This window comes from Oncorhynchus mykiss, chromosome 19 (genome assembly GCF_013265735.2).
Source record: "Oncorhynchus mykiss isolate Arlee chromosome 19, USDA_OmykA_1.1, whole genome shotgun sequence".
Classification (NCBI taxonomy): domain Eukaryota; kingdom Metazoa; phylum Chordata; class Actinopteri; order Salmoniformes; family Salmonidae; genus Oncorhynchus; species Oncorhynchus mykiss.
In genome coordinates this window covers 15,480,312-15,500,563 of record NC_048583.1, presented here as the reverse complement: position 1 = coordinate 15,500,563, position 20,252 = coordinate 15,480,312, and the positions used below count along the sequence as shown (strand labels likewise).

At 41.8% G+C, this 20,252-nt stretch overlaps 2 protein-coding genes across 5 annotated transcripts in view; both read left to right on the top strand.

The window, feature by feature from the left end:
- Positions 1 to 5,965: 5,965 nt before the first annotated feature.
- LOC110498503 (zinc finger protein 7) overlaps positions 5,966 to 20,252 on the top strand; it is a 147,492-nt gene continuing 133,205 nt past the window's right edge. Inside the window, exons 1-6 of one of the 3 annotated variants that reach the window (XM_036953768.1) lie at positions 5,975 to 6,517; positions 6,924 to 7,054; positions 7,255 to 7,419; positions 10,479 to 10,643; positions 11,033 to 11,144; positions 13,638 to 14,085. In XM_036953768.1, coding sequence (XP_036809663.1) covers positions 6,235 to 6,517; positions 6,924 to 7,054; positions 7,255 to 7,419; positions 10,479 to 10,643; positions 11,033 to 11,144; positions 13,638 to 13,651 — 870 coding nt within the window. In that variant the 5' untranslated portion in view covers positions 5,975 to 6,234 and the 3' untranslated portion in view covers positions 13,652 to 14,085. Of the gene's footprint in view, positions 6,518 to 6,923; positions 7,055 to 7,254; positions 7,420 to 10,478; positions 10,644 to 11,032; positions 11,145 to 12,067; positions 13,388 to 13,637; positions 14,086 to 20,252 lie in introns of those variants that run through there. The other 2 variants (XM_021575305.2, XM_036953767.1) reach the window with 2 other exon arrangements.
- Positions 16,681 to 20,252, top strand: part of LOC110498470 — a 29,932-nt gene continuing 26,360 nt past the window's right edge. The window contains exons 1-3 of one of the 2 annotated variants that reach the window (XM_036953724.1): positions 16,681 to 17,180; positions 19,325 to 19,455; positions 19,658 to 19,834. In XM_036953724.1, the coding sequence (XP_036809619.1) occupies positions 16,898 to 17,180; positions 19,325 to 19,455; positions 19,658 to 19,834 (591 nt within the window). In that variant the 5' untranslated portion in view covers positions 16,681 to 16,897. The remainder of the gene's footprint in view (positions 17,181 to 19,324; positions 19,456 to 19,657; positions 19,835 to 20,252) is intronic. The other variant, XM_021575100.2, reaches the window with a different exon arrangement.

Sequence of the window (20,252 nt, the reverse complement as noted above, 5' to 3'; positions counted from 1 at the left end):
CAACGTGGGAGACCTAGTTTTAGGACGGACGCCGACAAGCCGTACGCCTGCCCCACATGTGGGAAGCGCTTTGCTGAGGCGAACTATGTGAAGAAGCACCAGACCGTTCACACCAAGGAGAGGCCCTTCAAGTGCAAACTATGTTACAAGAGCTTTTCCTTCCAGAGTAACCTTATCAAACATAGGAGTGTCCACAACGGGGAGAAATCGTAGCAGTGTGGCCATTCTTTTTTAGGTCAATTAGGGTAATGTCTGTACTGAGCTTGAAAGAGACTCATCATGGCCTTTTCTCATTTGGATTATCTCAACTTCTGCGTCCTCTGTCTTCCGTCCTCTCTCGCCTCCTTTTGAAAAAGGTAATCGAGGAGAGGGAACGTGGATGAAAATGCGCTTGTTTTAAAATCGACTCACCTTCTCCACTTGTGCGTCATCAGGCAAGTGACGTTTACAGGGGTGGATCCCAAAATAAATGTGTAAAGTGATAAAAACAAATTTAGTTGTGTGAGACAAGTAGCATACAGATCTGGGATAACTATAGTTTTAACTGTGCTTTGTGGAAAGTAACTATTTGTTCCCCGAAAGTAACTATTTGTCAGAGGGAAAAAGTTACTTTGGAGATGACTACAATTATTTGAATATAGATCCCAAAAAATCACTACTTTTTAAAACTATTTTGAAAATATAGATCTCAGAAAGCAACTACTTTTTAATTTTTTTTAATACAGATCTCAGGAAGTGACTACTTTTCTGAAACTGTTGGATTGGCTGTCTTCAACTAATGGCAGGGTTGTGCAGTGCCTAATTAGAAAGTATTCACACCCCTCGACTTTTTCCACATTTTGTTGTTACAGCCTGAATATAAAATTGATTTAATTGTGATTTTGTGTCACTGGCCTTCACACAATACCCCATGTCAAAGTGGAACATTTTTTTATTTTTACATATTAAAAGTGAAAAGCTGACATTTCTTGTCAGGTATTCAACCCATTTTGTTATGGCAAGCCTAAATAAGTAGAGTAGTAAATGTTTGGATTGTACCTTTTTTCAATTTTAGCCTAAAATGACACACAAATCAAACTGCCTGTAGCTCTTAACATAAGTTGCATGCAATATTAGTGTAACATTAATTTTCAATTACTACCTCTCTGTACCCCGCACATACAATTATCTGTAAGGTTCCTCAGTCGAGCATTGGGTTTTTAACACTGATTCAACCACAAGGACCAGTTTTTTTCCCCCAATGCCTCACAAAGAAGTGCACCTATTGTTTTACATTAAAAAAAAAAAAACATTTTTTACTGACGTTCAAAATCCCTTTGAGCATGGTGAAGTTATTAATTACACTTTGGATGGTGTGTCAATACACCCAGTTGCCGGAGAGGAAGGAAACCACTCAGGGATTTCACCATGAGTCCAATGGTGACTTTAATACAGTTACAGAAATGAATGGCTGTGATAGGAGAAAACTGTGGATGGAGCAACAACATTGTAGTTACTCCACAATACTAACCTAAATGACAGAGTGAAATGAAGGAAGCCTGTACAATATAAAAAAAGTTCTAAAACATGCAGCGTGTTTGCAATAAGCCATTAAAGTATAACTGTCTCTGGAACTGCATGTTGAAGGTAGAATGAATAGAGCACACACAATCTCCTATAATCTCCTATATATTCCAATATACTTGACAGTCATTTGATCTACACGATACATTTCTATCTGAACATTTTGTAAATGACCATTCTCCTGAATGTCCATTGCCCTTGGTCAGGGCTGCCCAACCCTCTTCCAGGAGATCTACTGTCCTGTGAGTTTTCAGTCAAACCCTAATTTAACACACCTGATTCTACTGATTAGCTGATCAACAAGACCTTAACTAGCTGAATCTGATATGCTAAATTAGGGTTGGACTGAAAACCTACAGGACAGGAGATCTCCAGGAAGAGGGTAGGGCAGCCCTGTCCTAGGGGTACAAAATCAAGTCATACCAATTAACCAATGATATTTTGTACAGATAAGGATAAATACATTGACACTCAACATGCCACTGAAATGTTCAAAGCTCCAATACATTTTATGATACCTGAAAATACTGCAGAGTAATTCAAACCCATTTGCAAACGGCAAGTTGAATGCTTAGCAAAAACAACTTAGAACCTCCGTTCATCTGAAGGTAAGTGTTCTTGTTTTGAGCACAATATACCATCTTTAAATAGACAGTTTACTCAGAATACAAACTAAAATGATTTTCCACCTACCTTTTGCCATAGTTGATTCAAGAAGGCAGTTTTGTGATATCTAGTTTACTTTTCAATGCTAAATACACATATTTTGTTACTGTTAGCATTCTCAGTAATACTCTACGTTAAACTGTCATTGTGCCTGTGTAATAAAACAAACTACTTTTGGAGCAACATTTTACATTTACTTTTGTAAATGGATTTTAATTGCATGGCAATGAGCTTAGCGTTTTTAGCTACTGTACCTGAGGAATGGGGACTTCCTTATTCCACTTATGTAATAACTCCATTATTATGCTATTATAAAGCCATTTCCAAAGGCCTATGTAACAATGTTGCTATTGTAATAAGTTACTACACATGTATAAGAACTTGTCAAGTGTTACTGTATTACCTTATGTCTCACTCATGAAAACATATGTGTTAGTCATTTTTGAAGTTGCAAAAGTAGTCTAGTGTAATGTTGAGGTGATTCCATGTTCCTCTATTTAATTCTAGGCTATAGGCTATATTAAGATTCATATCTGAGAGCCCTCTAAACCATATGCTTGTGATCATCTATTTAGACTAATTCAACTAACTTTTTTATTTTCAAATGATTTGCCTAGATTCAAATACCTCCAAGTATGATTTGGTTTTCTGAGAGGTATTCAAAATACTTTAAAATATGATTTGGTTTTCTGAGACCTTTATTTGAATGTCAAACAACATAGTTGCCTTTTAGTTGAAACTCCATATAAACTATATTTGACTACTTCGACTTGGTATTTTCAAATAAACGACACAATACAACTACTTTCTGCCGAGGACTGGTAGCATATTGTTTTTAAACGTGTGCATTCTTTTCCCCCGACAAAAAAGCTAAATTCAATAAACATGACTATCGTCAACGAAAGGTGGCTGTCGAGGAGGGGAGGACACTGCAGGCAATACGTTAGTAATTGAACATCTCCTCGACCACGTCGGTTTCCCGGTGTTGTGCCGAAAATCTCCCTCCTGACAGAATCCCCCACCCCCGCGTGAACGCGCACACACTCAATTCTTCATTGCTGCGACTTGTTTCTTGCTAGTTGAGAATTCTGCTCTTCACTCCGTTGTCAGTTTAGCCTACAATTATCTGATCTTAGTAGCAGAAAGCATTTTTGGTTTGGCTATTACCCTTAATCTTGTAATAAATCAAATCTAGTGATACGTAACTTGACATTTCTTCCATCCATTGTGATATTGTGGGAGCAATACCAACCTTCCAATTAATGGCCATGCTTTTCTTAGCCGCTATAAATGCTAGGTTACACAGTTTCTTCTGATAACTGTAGTGTCTACATTTCCAAGCAAACAAAAACAGGGTGAAGGGAGGATCTGTAGACGTGCTGAGAAAAATAACATATTATTTGCCGGAATTCAGCGAGCCTTCACAAGATCATAGCATATGCAAATATGTCCCCTTTTGTTTTGAGAGCATATATTCAGTTTTACTGGTATAGGATCTTCTGTGGATGGTCTTAAACTGCATTAATTTGTCTGAGATTATATGCACATGATTTGGCATTCAGACATACACTACATGACCAAAAGTATGTGGAACCTGCTTGCCGAACATCTGATTCCAAAATCATGGGCATTAATATGGAGTTGGTCACCCCTTCGCTGCTATAATAGCCTCCTCTCTTCTTGGAAGGCTTTCCACTAGATGTTGGAACATTGCTGCGGGGACTTTGCTCACTTTCAGCCACGAGCATTAGTGAGATTAGGCTTGGCTTGCAGTCGGCTATCAAATCAAATGTTATTGGTCACACACACATGGTTAGCAGATGTTAATGCGAGTGTTGCGAAATGCTTGTGCTTCTAGTAACGTCAGTGCAGTAATATCTAACAAGTACTCTAACAATTCCACATCAACTACTTGTACACACAAATCTAAGTAAAGGGATGGAATAAGAATATGTACAAATAAATATGGATGAGCGATGCCCGAGCGGCATAAGCAAGATGGCATAGAATACAGTAATGCAAGATATGTAAACATTATTAAAGTGGCATTATTAAAGTGACTAGTGATCCATTTATTAAAGTGACCAATGATTTTGAGTATGTACAGTGGGGCAAAAAAGTATTTAGTCAGCCACCAATTGTGCAAGTTCTCCCACTTAAAAAGATGAGAGGCCTGTAATTTTCATCATAGGTACACTTCAACTATGACAGACAAAATGAGAGAAAAAATCCAGAAAATCACATTGTAGGATTTTTTATGAATTTATTTGCAAATTATGGTGGAAAATAAGTATTTGGTCAAACAAACATACAAACAAGCAAGATTTCTGGCTCTCACAGACCTGTAGCTTCTTCTTTAAGAGGCTCCTCTGTCCTCCACTCGTTACCTGTATTAATGGCACCTGTTTGAACTTGTTATCAGTATAAAAGACACTTGTCCACAACCTCAAACAGTCACACTCCAAACTCCACTATGGTCAAGACCAAAGAGCTGTCAAAGGACACCAGAAACACAATTGTAGACCTGCACCAGGCTGGGGAAGACTCAATCTGCAATAGGTAAGCAGCTTGGTTTGAAGAAATCAACTGTGGGAGCAATTATTAGGAAATGGAAGACATACAAGACCACTGATAATCTCCCTCGATCTGGGGCTCCACGCAAGATCTCACCCCGTGGGGTCAAAAGGATCACAAGAACGGAGAGCAAAAATTCCAGAACCACACGGGGGGACCTAGTGAATGACCTGCAGAGAGCTGGGACCAAAGTAACAAAGCCTACCATCAGCAAGGGCATTGAAGATGAAACGTGGCTGGGTCTTTCAGCATGACAATGATCCCAAACACACCGCCTGGGGCAACGAAGGAGTGGCTTCGTAAGAAGCATTTCAAGGTCCTGGAGTGGCCTAGCCAGTCTCCAGATCTCAACCCCATAGAAAATCTTTGGAGGGAGTTGAAAGTCTGTGTTGGCCAGCAACAGCCCCAAAACATCACTGCTTTAGAGGAGATCTGCATGGAGGAATGGGCCAAAATACCAGCAACCGTGTGTGAAAACCTTGTGAAGACTTAGAGAAAACGTTTGATCTCTGTCATTGCCAACAAAGGGTATATAACAAAGTATTGAGAACAACTTTTGTTATTGACCAAATACTTATTTTCCACCATCATTTGCAAATAAATTCATTAAAAATCCTACAATGTGATGTTCTGGATTTTTTTTCTCATTTTGTCTGTCATAGTTGAAGTGTACCTATGATGAAAATACAGGCCTCTCATCTTTTTAAGTGGGAGAACTTGCACAATTGGTGGCTGACTAAATACTTTTTTGCCCCACTGTATGTGGTAGTAGAGTAGGAGCCTGAGGGCACACACTTAATGTGTTATACAAATCTATTGTGAATGTATGGGGATCCATAATAAATACAAATTCAAAATGCACCACAACCTGTAGTAAATGTTTATTGGCAGTCAAAATATGCAGTTAAAAATCGGATTATTTTTTGCATCATTGCTACATTTATAAACTGTAAGGGACTGAACGATTTTACATCTGATGACTTGTGCTGGTGCAAGAAGACCGCCCACCATTCCAGGCTCCCCTTGAGAGTGTGTAGGGATCAGATATGTTTTATTTTAACAGAAAAGTCGTTTGATTTAGTTTAGGTTATTCATTTTTGGAGGTTTGTATGAATATACCCGTTTCCATCCCGCACTGTAGGTGGCAGCATGCACAATACATTCTGCGAACTCAACATGCCAAGGAATAAGAAAATCACACGAAGAAGAGATAAGCGGATGTGAACAGTGACCAATAACAATTTCCACTTTGGCGTATTGTAATTTGTATTGTTGTTATTTAGACGTTTATGAACACACTGGAACTCGACATATCACTACTTCAACTGCACAGCATCACTTAATCTAGTTCCCAAATTTGTGTTGGAGAAAGGACTTGGTGGATAGATTTGATATAGGTAAGGCTAGCCTAGATGCTAACGTTGGCTAACAATGGCTAATTGCATGGTTTTTCACACTCAAATAGCCTCCGTCATGGAGGTGCTGGCGAATGCAGCAGTGGCAGACATCTGTAAACTCGTAGACGACGACTATGCAGTGTTTCGTTTGGAAATAACTCAAAGCCAGAAAGAAAACAGGGCATTGCGGAGGAAACTACAGCTACTAGAACTGAAGGTGTCACGGGAGCGCGCAGAGAGGACAATACGAGAGCGCGTCCTCGCCAGTCGTCCCAGAAGTGTCAACATTCTTGACCGATACAGAGGAATGGCAAGAGGTACATTTAGCTTCGTCCCCCACTGCACATGTGTTCAGATTCTAGCTATGTGTACATGACCAATAAATGTGATTTGATGTGTTACCCAGAATTGGGTCTTGATCAGTTTTTGGATAGTATGCAATAATTCCTCTGATTACCTAACTATCTTGCGCAAAGAGCCAATGTCATATTCTAACCAGATAATTGATTACTGTATTCCCTATTATTTAGTCCTTGAAAACAATGTGTTGCATGGAACATAATACATTAATCAATAAATAATATATCAATAAGTTATGCTTAGTGTTACCTTACATCATTGCCAATTCTACACAGTATCAAAGCTGCCAATAGTGTACAATATAGCGTTAACCATTGACTTTAGCTAACCTAACCACCTCTTTTACCCCAATCACACTCTCAGGTGAAGGACATCTCACTGGAGGCTACAGGAGCTTTGTGAAGCCAGCGGGACACAAAACATGGAGCGATGACCAACCAATCACTGTTGATGAGGGGAGTGGAACCTCAACCCAGCACATTATCATGATAGAGGTTAGTGTAATGGTATTACATAAAAATGACAGTACATCAAATGTGGCCATTTTATTTCAGAAAGGCTCCCCTCAGCTATTCACTTGCTTACATGTACACCCTCATTTATCTGCCATAGGAGAGCTTGTGAGACTTCCCTATGGTATTGTTATGCAATTCTACACATGTACCGGAAATTACCTATGCTCTTCTTGTCTCAGTCTGAAGATGCAGAGGCTGCAGGTCCTGGGGTCAAGCAGGAGATGACCAAAGGAGAGCACCCACGACACAGCAGAGACAACCAGACTGGAGCGCCCCCTGTAGCCACAGAGGATCTCAACACTGCCACCACTCCCCACGCCAGGACCCAACACAGCATCACGGAGGTCAGTGGAATGCCGAACACCGTCCTCAAGTCAGAGACTGACACAGAGACTTTAACTGTAACACACAGGCTCTTACACACAGGATCTGACCACAGATCAGCCCCAGTGGACACTGGGCTGTCCTCTTGTCCCTGGCTCATAGTATTTACTTTGACCCGTTAGAGACCGGTAATGATCTGTGTTGTTCTTACACTACAGAGATGGACCCTGGCAACATGCCCTTGGCTTTAGAGACACAGACTGATCTGTCTAGAGCGGACTGTAACCGGTATAGTAGTAGTGTATACTTTGAAGGGTACCTAGATAAGAAAAGGGAGGGTCTGGTCGTAGATGAAGTGACTGGGAACGTTTTCGGGCGACGTTCCTCCCACACGGAATGCAGATAGTCACAGAGGAGATGGACACTCATAGGGGAAGAGAGTTCTTAGATTACAGGGAAAGCTTAGAGACAAATCTCGCGACCCACTCCCCTTTACATGCGCTTAGGGATCGCGATCCAGTGTCCATGTCAATGGGGCCTTCCGATTCACACAGCTGCATTCTTTTCGATCGGTTATTGAACTCAAACCACAGGGCTAGAGACCACTCGCAGGGAGGGGGAGCAACATCGGGCAATAGTCAAGAGAAATGGTTCCTCTGCATGTTCTGTTACAAAGGCTTCAGCTGCCCCCGAGGGTGGCGATCCACCAGAGGTTCCACACAGGGGAGAAATACTTCAGCGGTACCCATTGTCAGATGTGCTTCCCCAAAAGTGGCAACCTGAAGATGCACCTGAAGGTCCACACAGGGAGAAATCATTTGGCTGCCACCTATGCCTGGTCAGTTTCACCCATTCGTCCAGCCTGAAGCGGCACCAAAGGGTTCACACAGGGAAGATATCATACAGCTGAGAAGAGGTTCTCCCCCCAGCACCTTCTCAAGATACACCTGGAGAGAGGCGATTCAACTGTATGCACTGCGGGAAGAGGAGCTACCTCAGGATACACTAGCAGAAAAAACATTCCACTCAATAACATAGAAAGTAACCGTTAAACTCGATTGCATTCAATATTTATATCAAATCCTTCATTAAAGTAAAAAAATGAATTCATTATGGTCAATAGAAAAGATCCACAGAAGCATTTGGAATAACGAGAGTAACAGATTTCAGTGTTGAATATTCCTGGGTAGAATGTTGAATCCAGACATTGTGTGATACTCTGAGTGTACAAAACTTTAAGAACACCTGACTAATATTGATTTACACCCCCCTTTGCCCTCAGAACAGCCTCAATTCATCGGCATGGACTCTACAAGGGTCAAGTGTTCCACAGGGATGCTGGCCCATGTTAACGCCAATGCTTCCCACAGTTGTGTCAAGTTTGCTGGATGGGTGTTGGACCATTCTTGACACTAGAGGTCGACCGATTATGATTTTTCAACGCCGATGCCGATTATTGGAGGACCAAAAAAAGCCGATACCGATTAATCAGACATTTATTTATTTTTTCCCCTCTTTTTTTATTTGTAATAATGACAATTACAACAATACTGAATTAACACTTATTTTAACTTAATATAATACATCAATAAAATCAATTTAGCCTCAAATAAATAATGAAACATGTTCAATTTGGTTTAAATAATGCAAAAACAAAGTGTTGGAGAAGAAAGTAAAAGTGCAATATGTGCCATGTAAGAAAGCTAACGTTTCAGTTCCTTGCTCAAAACATGAGAACATATGAAAGCTGGTGGTTCCTTTTAACATGAGTCTTCAATATTCCCAGTTAAGAAGTTTTAGGTTGTAGTTATTATAGGAATTATAGGACTATTTCTCACTATACCATTTGTATTTCATATATTTGACTATTGGATGTTATTATAGGCACTTTAGTATTGCCAGTGTAACAGTATAGCTTCCATCACTCTCCTCACCGCTACCTGGGCTCGAACCAGGAATACATCGACAACAGCCACCCTCGAAGCATCGTTACCCATCGCTCCACAAAAGCCGCGGCCCTTGCAGAGCAAGGGGAACAACTACTCCAAGTCTCAGAGAGAGTGACGTTTGAAACGCTATTAGCGCGCACGCCGCTAACTAGCTAGCCATTTTACATTGGTTACACCAGCCTAATCTCTGGAGATGATAGGCTTGAAGTCATAAACAGCACAATGCTTGAAGCATTGCGAAGAGCTGCTGGCAAAGCGCACGAAAGTGCTGTTTGAATGAATGCTTATGAGCCTGCTGGTGCCTACCATCGCTCAGTCAGACTGCTCTATCAAATCATAGACTTAATTATAACATAATAACACACAGAAATACGAGCCTTAGGTCATTAATATGGTCGAATCCGGAAACTATCATTTCGAAAACAAAACGTTTATTCTTTCAGTGAAATACGGAACCGTTCCGTATTTTATCTAACAGATGGCAACCCTAAGTCTAAATATTGCTGTTACATTGTACAACCTTTAATGTTATGTCATAGTTACGTAAAATTCTGGCAAATTAGTTCCCAATGAGCCAGGCGGCCCAAACTGTTGCATATACCCTGATTCTGCGTGCAATGAACTCAAGAGAAGTGACACAATTTCACCTGGTTAATATTGCCTACTAACCTGGATTTCTTTTAGCTAAATATGCAGGTTAAAAAATATATACAGTGGGGCAAAAAAAGTATTTAGTCAGCCACCAATTTTGCAATTTCTCCCACTTAAAAAAATTAGGCCTGTAATTTTCATCATAGGTACACTTCAACTATGACAGACAAAATGAGAAAAAAAATCCAGAAAATCACATTGTATGATTTTTAATGAATTTATTTGCAAATGATGGTGGAAAATAAGTATCACCTACTGTAAAATAGTTTAGTAAGGTTTGACTGACTTTTGAGTTATCATAGCTGACTCATATTTACCCACAACATCATATTTATGTCCACAATGATGGGCTTAACAACAATGATATAATTCTGTAATTACAGTATAGGTAACACTTCATGTTGAAAGTGTGTTTATTATCTGTGTGTATGTACTTGAGGGAGTGTATGTCTGTACTCTGTATCACCTGTCTCTTCCAGGAGGAGGAGGGTCCAGAGGTGCTGCTGGTGAAGGAGGAGGGGTGTGAGGAGGGTCTGGGGAACCCTGAGGGGACCATGGTCTTGGAGGACAGCCAGACTATACCTCCTCCTGAACCCACAGAGGAACCAGCTGTGCAGCACAGGACCACACACAGCCTCACTGAGGTGAGCCCACTGTGAACTACTGTCTGTATGGTATTAGGTCAGGGTCCACAAAGCCTCTCAGAGTAGGAGTGCTGATCTAGGATCAGTTTGCATTTTAGATCATATTGAATAAGACTATTTAGACGGGTGGGAACCTGATCCTCGATCAGTACTCCTACTCTGATTCTCTTTGTGGATACGGACCCAGGTCTTGATTAATTTGGTCTTAAGTGTGGGACCATGCCTTTTGAATTATCAAACCATTTAAGAGTGTTAAATAATCAAATTAACTAACACGTTTGTATAGTACTCCTAGCAATCCCTCATTGCCCAATCAGCAGATGCCCCATAGCAGGTTGCTTATATCAGATTTCTTGATCCAACATCCTCTCACTCTGTATCTCTTACAGTCAGTAGACATGGAGGATGGGAAGCCTGATCTGCTGCTGGTCAAAGAGGAGACGATAGAAGACGAACCAGAGAGCATTGATCTGCTGAGTGGATTAAAGATGGGGGAGCAAGGTAAGGGACAAATACATATAGCCTACATACAGTACAGATATTCAATGGGAATAGTGATGCGCCTGATTTATTTTTGTATGAAACAATATGAGTACTTCATTTATAAATCAACATCAATACAATTTGTATGAAATACAAATAAACAATATGATGCAACATAAGTCATAAGCTAGATTTCCATCCAATTGGTGAAAGATTTTAATTAGAATATTATCAAATCTGCATTTTCCCACCAGTGTGTTTCCAACAAACTGACTTGAGGGTAAAAAGCAGTGCGTAATGACGTAGTGCACATAAAGGGTACTTATTCCACTTTCAAAAATTAAATGTTTCTGCATCACATTTTGAACTCTACTGATAGTAAACTGTTGCGTTATACGCGAATATGCCCACTCTGGTCTTGAGGAGTGCGTTCTAGCCAACAGCTCGCAGATACAGTGCTGGTAAACCAGCCTACATGATGAGATAATTATGGATAAGAGCAGGATTTTTATTTGTCAAATGGCAGCCAAGCATCGATCATGTCACCAGAATAAGTAGCTTCAAGCTGAACACTGTGCACGTTCACCACCCTGTGAAGTCCATCGTAACTTATTTGTATCTGTAATAAACTGGATGCTTTCCCAAGTGGTAGTGGGAGAACCACAAAACATCACGTGACTCCATGTTTATATCAATACTTTCGTATAAAACATTTTACTGACAAAAAAGATCCCACCATGTCTAGCATATTTACTTTTGTCAACTTTTGGAAAGTTTAACAACAAAATTGCTGTTTCCATCAGGCCCTTTTTTTTATCGTAAACGTACGTTACTCGTATAAGCGGTTGGATGGAAACCTGGCTATAGACATCACCAGGCCATGTCTATGATTTTTTTTGGTTGTGTCATGTTTAAGTCTGGATTGTAACATTTGCCTATAGGTGTTTGGTTGGAAGCTAACAGAGGCGACTGGGCTGCCATCTTAGATTCCCAGACCCAGACGGGTGCAGCCATGGGCCCAGGGGATGACATCACTGAGCAGGCCAAGACCAGAGGCAACATTGTGGAAGTCAGTGGATGGGACAGCGTCCTCAACTCTGGACTGGGGGACAACAGTGTTAAGCACAACCAGAAACAGACAGTTGAACACAAAACAACAACCGAGCAAAGTCTCCATGACAACAGACTTGCTGAGACCAGGGCGAGGCATAGATTTGGTCTGCGGGGACTGGAAGGTGTCCCTATGCGGCGGGAGAGAACAGACACAGACTCAGCTAGCGATGATCCATCCTGCTCCTATAGTTGTGATTCAGAGAGACTGATGGTGCCTCAGGTTAACCCCCTAACGGGTGCTTCCTTCAGCATACCTTCTATAGGATCTATCGACTGGAACATGGACCCTGCGACAACACAGACACTCCCTGGCCTTCATCCTCCTCACACTCTCCTAATGTTAAACCAGACCTCAGACAATGCCAGTGCCTCAACACTAAATGGCTACACAAGCCCATTGGCAAATGACTGTAGTAGTAGCACTATCAGCAGATCCGGTGGCAAAAATAAGTGCTTCCCGTGTTCGTTCTGTGGGAAAGCCTTCAATTTCCCTAAACAGGTGGAGATCCACCAGAGGATGCACACGGGGGAGAAACCGTTCGGCTGCCACCTGTGTGAGAAAAGGTTCTCCCACCAGCACCACCTGAAGAGGCACCTGAAGGTCCACACAGGAGAGAGGCCATTCGCCTGTACGCACTGCGGGAAGAGGTTCTCAGAGAGGAGCAATCTCAGGATACACCAACAGAAAATGCACACAGCGCATGTGTAGTGTCGTGACATGTAATGTAGTACTAGCTAGTTTGTTTGCAGTTAATTCTGTTGGTTTTGGATGTATTTATTTATTTTACTAGGCAAGTCAGGAACAAATGTAGTAGGGAACTGAGGAAAGAAAGAGTATGATGAGACAGTGTAGATGATATGCTGATGGTGTCTATAAAAATGCTTCACTGATGAAATGTGACTATCACCATTTAGTTTGATACTGGTGTTTTATAGTGCCTTAATTCATGTTTACTTGACATAAAGATCTGTGTAATGTTGTTCATTTTAGTATTCTAAAAATATATTTTATCAGAGGGTCCCAGATTTACAGGAAAGGTTAAGTGTTACCATAGTGGGAAGTTATTATTTTGTACAATAAAAGTGCTGCACTTCATGTTATGTGAGTGTATGACCATTTTGTTGAAATAAACGTGCTGATTGACTTGGTTATTTTTGTATCATTGCAGGGACTGAATTTCCCTTCTCAGTCGAACCAAAACATACTTAATTCTTGAATCAACATATGGAATAGTTTTTATAATATACTCCAATCACTCCATATGGTTAGGTACTTGAATCACAGTGTTAGAAATGGGCTTGGCTATGATTAACATTGTATGATGTCATGTTTTTGTGTACAGCAATGAGTTTCTTATATAAACATTTATGCTCTTCTGTACAATTTGTGTTTTACAGTCTGCAGTCCATGAGGACCTGCTGATATCCAGTGTTGCTGGTGGGAGAGATTGGACCTGTGTAGCGGCTGATCACAAACCCTGGCAACGGATCAGGACCCTGGATCAGGGGCCATTGCTCTTCCTTCCCGAGTCAGAACCAGGACCCAACCGCAAGGGACAGCGACTCCACCACCACACAGAACACAACCAGTGGACAGGTGGACTGAACAATCTCGGTCCTGGTGGTCATCCGAGAGATGTATACTCCATTCAGGGATCATCTCTGCAGCCTAAAAACATTGTTTTTATGGGCAGAGGCAACTCATTCCATTCTGAGGCTCAAGTATACAAGAAAGTACATTTCCGACCATTACTCCTGAACCTGTATAAAAACACATTAGCAACACCTGATCTGGTGCTGGGATTATGTGCATCCCTAAAACGGCGAAAGTAATCAGTTAGATATCTGGGCGCAGAACCATATATACTTCTGTAAACCAAACCTAGCCTCAACAGGCAGCCAGTTTAGTTCCAGAAAGCAGCTCCTGCCTATGTGAGTACATGGACTCACCTTCAATACTACCCTGATCAGCTTATACTGGACTATCTGGAGCTTCCCCTTCGTAAGTGTAGATAAGCCCCCAAACCAGGAAGTACTAGCGTAGTCAAAATGGCATTGAATGAGGGCAGTGGCTAGCACTTACATGGAGTCCTTATCAAGCAGCTTGGACTTTCTAGCCAAAAACTTAGTCCTGGCATTTACCTTCCCTAGCACTTTATTGGCCACCCTCTCACCTCCCAAACTTCCATCTAGAATGCATCCCAGGTAGCTAACAGAGGTTTTAGTAGTCACCCCCTAACTCCACTCTGCTTTCAGAAAACCTACTCAATTTAGGTCTGGATCCAAAAATAATTGCCTCAGTTTTCCCTAAGTGCAGAGGGAGCTTATTATCTCCAAGCCATTTGCTATTGTTAGTATGCTCTCCAATATAGTTGTACTTTTGTGAGACTCCAGAAGTCATTTGCATAAAGGAAAATTATCTTTCATAACGTTAATATACACTAAAAACAGTAGAGGCCCAAGCACGCTCCCCTGCGGAAGGCCACAACTCATTCGTTTTGCCTGAGACAGTGTACCATTAACCTCTACTACTTGCTCCCTACCTGATAAATAGGACTTTACCCAGCCTAGCGGGATGCTGCATTACCCCAGTGCCTCCATTTCGAGATTACTGTGTCAAAAGCCTTTTGTAGGTCAAGCAGTACCATTCCACAGAGATTTCCTTCAATCTCTTTCCTGATGAAGTCAGTCAAGTAAAGTAGACATGAATCGGTGGAGTATGTTTTTCTAAAACCTGACTGAAAATCATACATTAGACTATGTTGACATATTCATACATTTGCTCATGTACAACTCTCTCCAGGATCTTTGATGTTACACTGGGGATAGATACAGGCCAAATAATTCCCAGGTTCAGACTTTATCCCCTTCTTATACAGAGGTATACCTTTAGCTTGTTTCATATCCCTGGGAAAGATGCCTTGTTCAAGAGAGAGATTAACGATATGCCTAATACAAGGGCCAATTTGCTCAACAGAATCTCTAAGAAACCTTGCAGGAATGTTATCCAGGCCTGTGGCTTTGGAGCTAGCATACTGACTATTTTGGCTGTTGCTACCTTTGCAAAAGAAAGAGTTTGGCTGAACCCCTAACTCTGCATAATAATTCTTGACTTAGTTGTTTCCATGCTCGCCAGCTTGCCAGTCAGGATGGGCGTTCAACACCAGGTGCCTAGCCTATAACACAGCACACAATCCCAACAACACCCAAGCAATGGCAAGAGTTCAAGGAGGGAGCTCAAAGACTAACCACCTGAGAGGGTGGTGGCTCCTGCTTCTACCTCCTCTGGTGTCATTGGGTCACGACGTGGGAGGCTGAGGATTAGGACAGACACAGACAAGCCGTACACCTGCTGCACGTGTTGAAGTGGTTCGTTAGGGCAAAATATTTGAAAGAACACCAGACAGTTCACAACAAGGAGAGGCTCTTCAAGTGCAAACTATGAGCTTCACCTTCTTGACTAACCTTATCAGACATAGGAGTGTCCACAATGGGCGAAATAGGAGCAGTGTGGCTTGAGCTGTGCACAGGGGCTATCTGGGAACCATTCTGTAGCTGACATACTTAATCCTATAAAACCGTTTTTCCAGGTTTCCTTTTTTGCAGGTTCTCTCTCGAAATCACTTTTTTTTTAAATAGAAAAACAACATTTGATAAGTCCACCTGAGGTCTGGGAAAAATAGAAGATATTTAGTTTGTGTAGTTACCCTTTAATGCAAATGTGCACCAGCAAGAGACTATCTTTTGGTCGTGATGTTTCTGTAGCGCTCATGTGATTGCATAGTTTGCTAAACAAATGGCCACTGGATTGATGCAAATAATCAAGCCAGGTCGTCATAGGCTACATTGTAGTTAACATTTAAATTAGTTTTTTGGGAAAGGCTTTCCATCTCTATCAGAAGAAGGTTATCATTAGCATCCTCGCTAACCGCTACACAAAGTGTAAACACAGGCACACACACACGGGCGTTCATGTTTCAGGAAGTTGTAGGAAAATACGAATCACATGCATTCTTTATGTCTTATGATTCATATTTTAAATATCGTTGAATTACGTTTTAATGTATAGATTATGTGATTCCGTCCGATTTTATAGGGCTCTACATATCATGTGAAGTGTCTTGGTAAGAGGATAATTAACACATTAATCACTTTTTACAACTTTTTATTTGAAACATCCTTGTCTGATTACCTGTTTTTAGAGACAGTAAACCTAGGCTAGAACAATGACAGTTTAATATTTACCTTACGGAGGATTAAATAAAGTAATTATATTTTCTACTCTATTCTTGCTGACACACTGTTCTAAAGAAGTCTGGGTTGAGCTTGGAAGATCATGAATAGAATAGTTAGTACCGTAATTCAACAAACAGCGCGCATTCCTATTCCATTTCACCACAGCATTTTAGCTATGACGCCAACCAATAAGATGCCTTCTCTTTAGTGCGAAGTTAAGCTAACGTAACCAGGCTTAGTGAACGGATGTGCAGTAACCAAGAACAAATTCCACGTTAGCGTTTTTGTTATTTAGACGTTTATTGACACCGTGGAACTCAAAATATGACAGTAGCAGCACACACTTGCCTCAGGTAGTCTTTAATTCGCGTTGGAGACGGAACTTGGTTGATAGATATCTAGCTAGCTGCCTGCTAACAACAATGGCGGACTGTATGGTTTTTCACACTCAAATAGCCTCCGTCATGGAGATGCTAGCAAATGCAGCCGTGGCAGAGATCTGTAAACTCGTAGACGACGACTATGCAGTGTTTCGATTGGAAATAACTCAAAGCCAGAAAGAAAACAGGGGATTGCGGAGGAAACTACAGCTCCTGGAACTGAAGGTGGCACGGGAGCGCGCAGAAAGGACAATTAGAGAGCGCGTCCTCGCCAGTCGTCCCAATAGTGTCAAGATCCTCGACCGATACAGAGGAATTGCAAGAGGTACATTTAACATTCGGCTGAGGGGAGTGTCGCCTCTGCACATGTGTTACTCAGAATTGGGTATTGGTCAGTTTTTGGATAGTTTTGTAAAGAAACAGGCAGGGAGTGCAGCTCTAACCCTTAACATTCAGGTCCATTGCCCCACGGAAATCGATACATGCTCAAGTGGCAGTGGCAGAGTAGATATCCGCTACTTTAAACCAGGGTCCGCCACACAACTCCCCTGTCTTGCTAGTTATTGTTTATGACCCTCTCTTGATAAATTACTTTTAGTTACATTTGAACATAGACTGCACAAATTGACTGACTGGACTCAGCCATACCTTTTTTTACCCCCTTTTCCTGGTATCCAATTGGTAGCAGTTACAGTCTTGTCTCATGGCTGCAACTCCTGTACGGACTCGGGAGAGGCAAAGGTCGAGAGCCATGCATCCTCTGAAACACAACCAAGCCACACTGCTTCTTGACACAATGCACATCCAAGCTGGAAGCCAGCCGCACCAATGTCTCGGAGGAAACACCTTACACCTGGCGACCTGGTCAGCGTGCACTGCGCCCGGCCTGCCACAGGAGTCGCTAGTGTGCAATGAGACAAGGTGGGATGGCGTATCGCTGCAGAATGCTGTGGTAGCCATGCTGGTTAAGTGTGCCTTGAATTCTAAATAAATCATGGACAGTGGCACCAGCAAAGTGCCCCACACCATCACACCACCTTGTCCATGCTTCACAGTGGGAACCACACATGCGGAGATATCCGTTCACCTACTCTGCATTACAAAGACATGTCGTTTGGACCTGAAAATCTCAAATTTGGACTCATCAGACCAAAGGACAGATTACCACTGGTCTAATGTCCATTGCTTGTGTTTCTTGGTCCAAGCAAGTCTCTTCTTATTATTGGTATCCTTTAGAAGTGGTTTCTTTGCAGCAATTCGACCATGAAGGCCTGATTCACAAAGTCTCTTCTGAACCGCTGATGTTGAGATGTGTCTGTTACTTGGAACTCTGTGAAGCATTTATTTGGGCTGCAATTTCTGAGGCTGGCAACTTAACTTATCCTCAGCAGCAGAGGCGGTCCTCATGAGAGCCAGTTTCATCATAGCATTTGATGGTTTTTGCAACTGCACTTGAAGAAACTTTAAAAGTTCTTGAAATATTCCAGATTGACTGACATTCTTGTCTTGGTGGACTTCATGTCTTGGTGGACCAAGTAATGGTGGACTGTTGTTTCCTTTACCAAGTAGGGCTATATTCTGTATACCACTCCTACCTTGACACAACACAACTGATTGGCTCAAATGCATTAAGAAGAAAATACATTTCACAAATTAACTTTTAAGAAGGCACACCTGTTAATTGAAATGCATTCCAGGTGACTACCTCATGAAGCTGGTTGAGAGAATGCCAAGAGTGTGCGAAGATGTCATCAAGGCAAAGGGTGGCTACTTTGAAGAATCTCAAATAAACAAATCAAAATATATTTTATAACACTTCTTTTGGTTACTACATGATTCCATGTGTTATTTCATAGTTTTGATGTCTTCACTATTATTCTACAATGTAGAAAATAGTAAAAATAAAGAAAAACCCTTGAATGAGTAGGTGTGTCCAAACTTTTGACTGGTACTGTAGGCAAGAGGAGTAGTGGTGCACATGCTCATACACGCACTGTTGTGGATGCGATGTCCGACTCGTATCACTTCTGACACCAGTGTAATGAAACAGGCAGGTAGTGCGGCGCGAACCATCAACCTTCTGGCCTGTAGCCCTGCGGAAATCGACTGTGCCCCAAAAGCATGCTCAAGTGGCAGTCTATCCACGCTTATAAATCCAGGGTAGCTACAGTATGCAACAATACTTCCCCTGATTTCTGAGCTATCTTGCACAATTTATTTTACCTTTACTTTACCAGGCAGGTCAGTTAAGAACAACTTCTTGCACAAAGAAACAATATCATATTCTATCCAAATTCTTGATTTACTGAATTTCCTATTTTCATACTCAATTAAAACAATGTGATGCATGGAATGGAACAATAAATAGTATATCAAGAAGTTATGAGAAGTGTTAGCTTACATCCTTGCCAATTGTAGACATTGTACAATATAACTTAACCATCCCCTTTCCCTCAATCACTCTCTTAGGTGAAGGACATCTCGCTGGAGGCCACAGGAGCTTTGTGAAGCCAGTGGGACACAATACATGGAGAGATGACCAACCCATAGCTATAGGTGAAGAAAATGGAACCTCAACCCAGGACGTTATTGTGATAGAGGTTTGTGTCACAGTAAAACATTAAAAATGACAGTACATCAGCTGTGGCCCATTTTATTTCAGAAAGGCTCCCTTCAGCTTTTAATTGGCTTACATTTACATCCTTATTTATCTGCCATAGGGGAGCTTGTGAGACTTCCCTACGGCATTGTTATCCAATTCAACTCATGTACCGATAATAACCTCCTCTCTTCTTGTTTTAGTCTGCAGAAGCTGCAGGTCCTGGGGTCAAGCTGGAGAGGTCTGAAGGAGAGGAGGACCCACAGCACAGCAGAGACATCCAGTCTGGAGCAGTGGCTGGAGTGGCGCACCCTGTAGTCACGGAAGACCTCGCCACCGCTGCAGTGCCCCAGACCAGGACTGAACGCAGCATCACGGAGGTCAGTGGAACGCTGAACGCCGTCCTCAAGTTGGAGACTTTAACTGTAACACAAAGGCTCTTACACACAGGATCTGACAACAGGTCAGACCCAGAGACACTGGGGCAGGAAATGCTGGGCTGTCCTCCTCCTCACGACTCAGAGTATTTACTTTATGGTAACCCGAGTTTGAGGAAGGTTCATTCCTATCGGGACTCAGATGACACATTAGAGACTGGCAATGATTCGTCTTCTTCTTACACTCCAGAGATGGGTTTAGAGAGACAGGCTGATCTATCTAGAGGGGCCTGGAACCGGTACAGTAGTAGTGTATACTCTGAAGGTTGCCTCGATAAGCAAGGGGAGGTTATAGATGAGGTAACTGTGAAAGTGGAGGGCGATGCTCCTCTGACATGGAATGTAGACGAGACTCACTTAG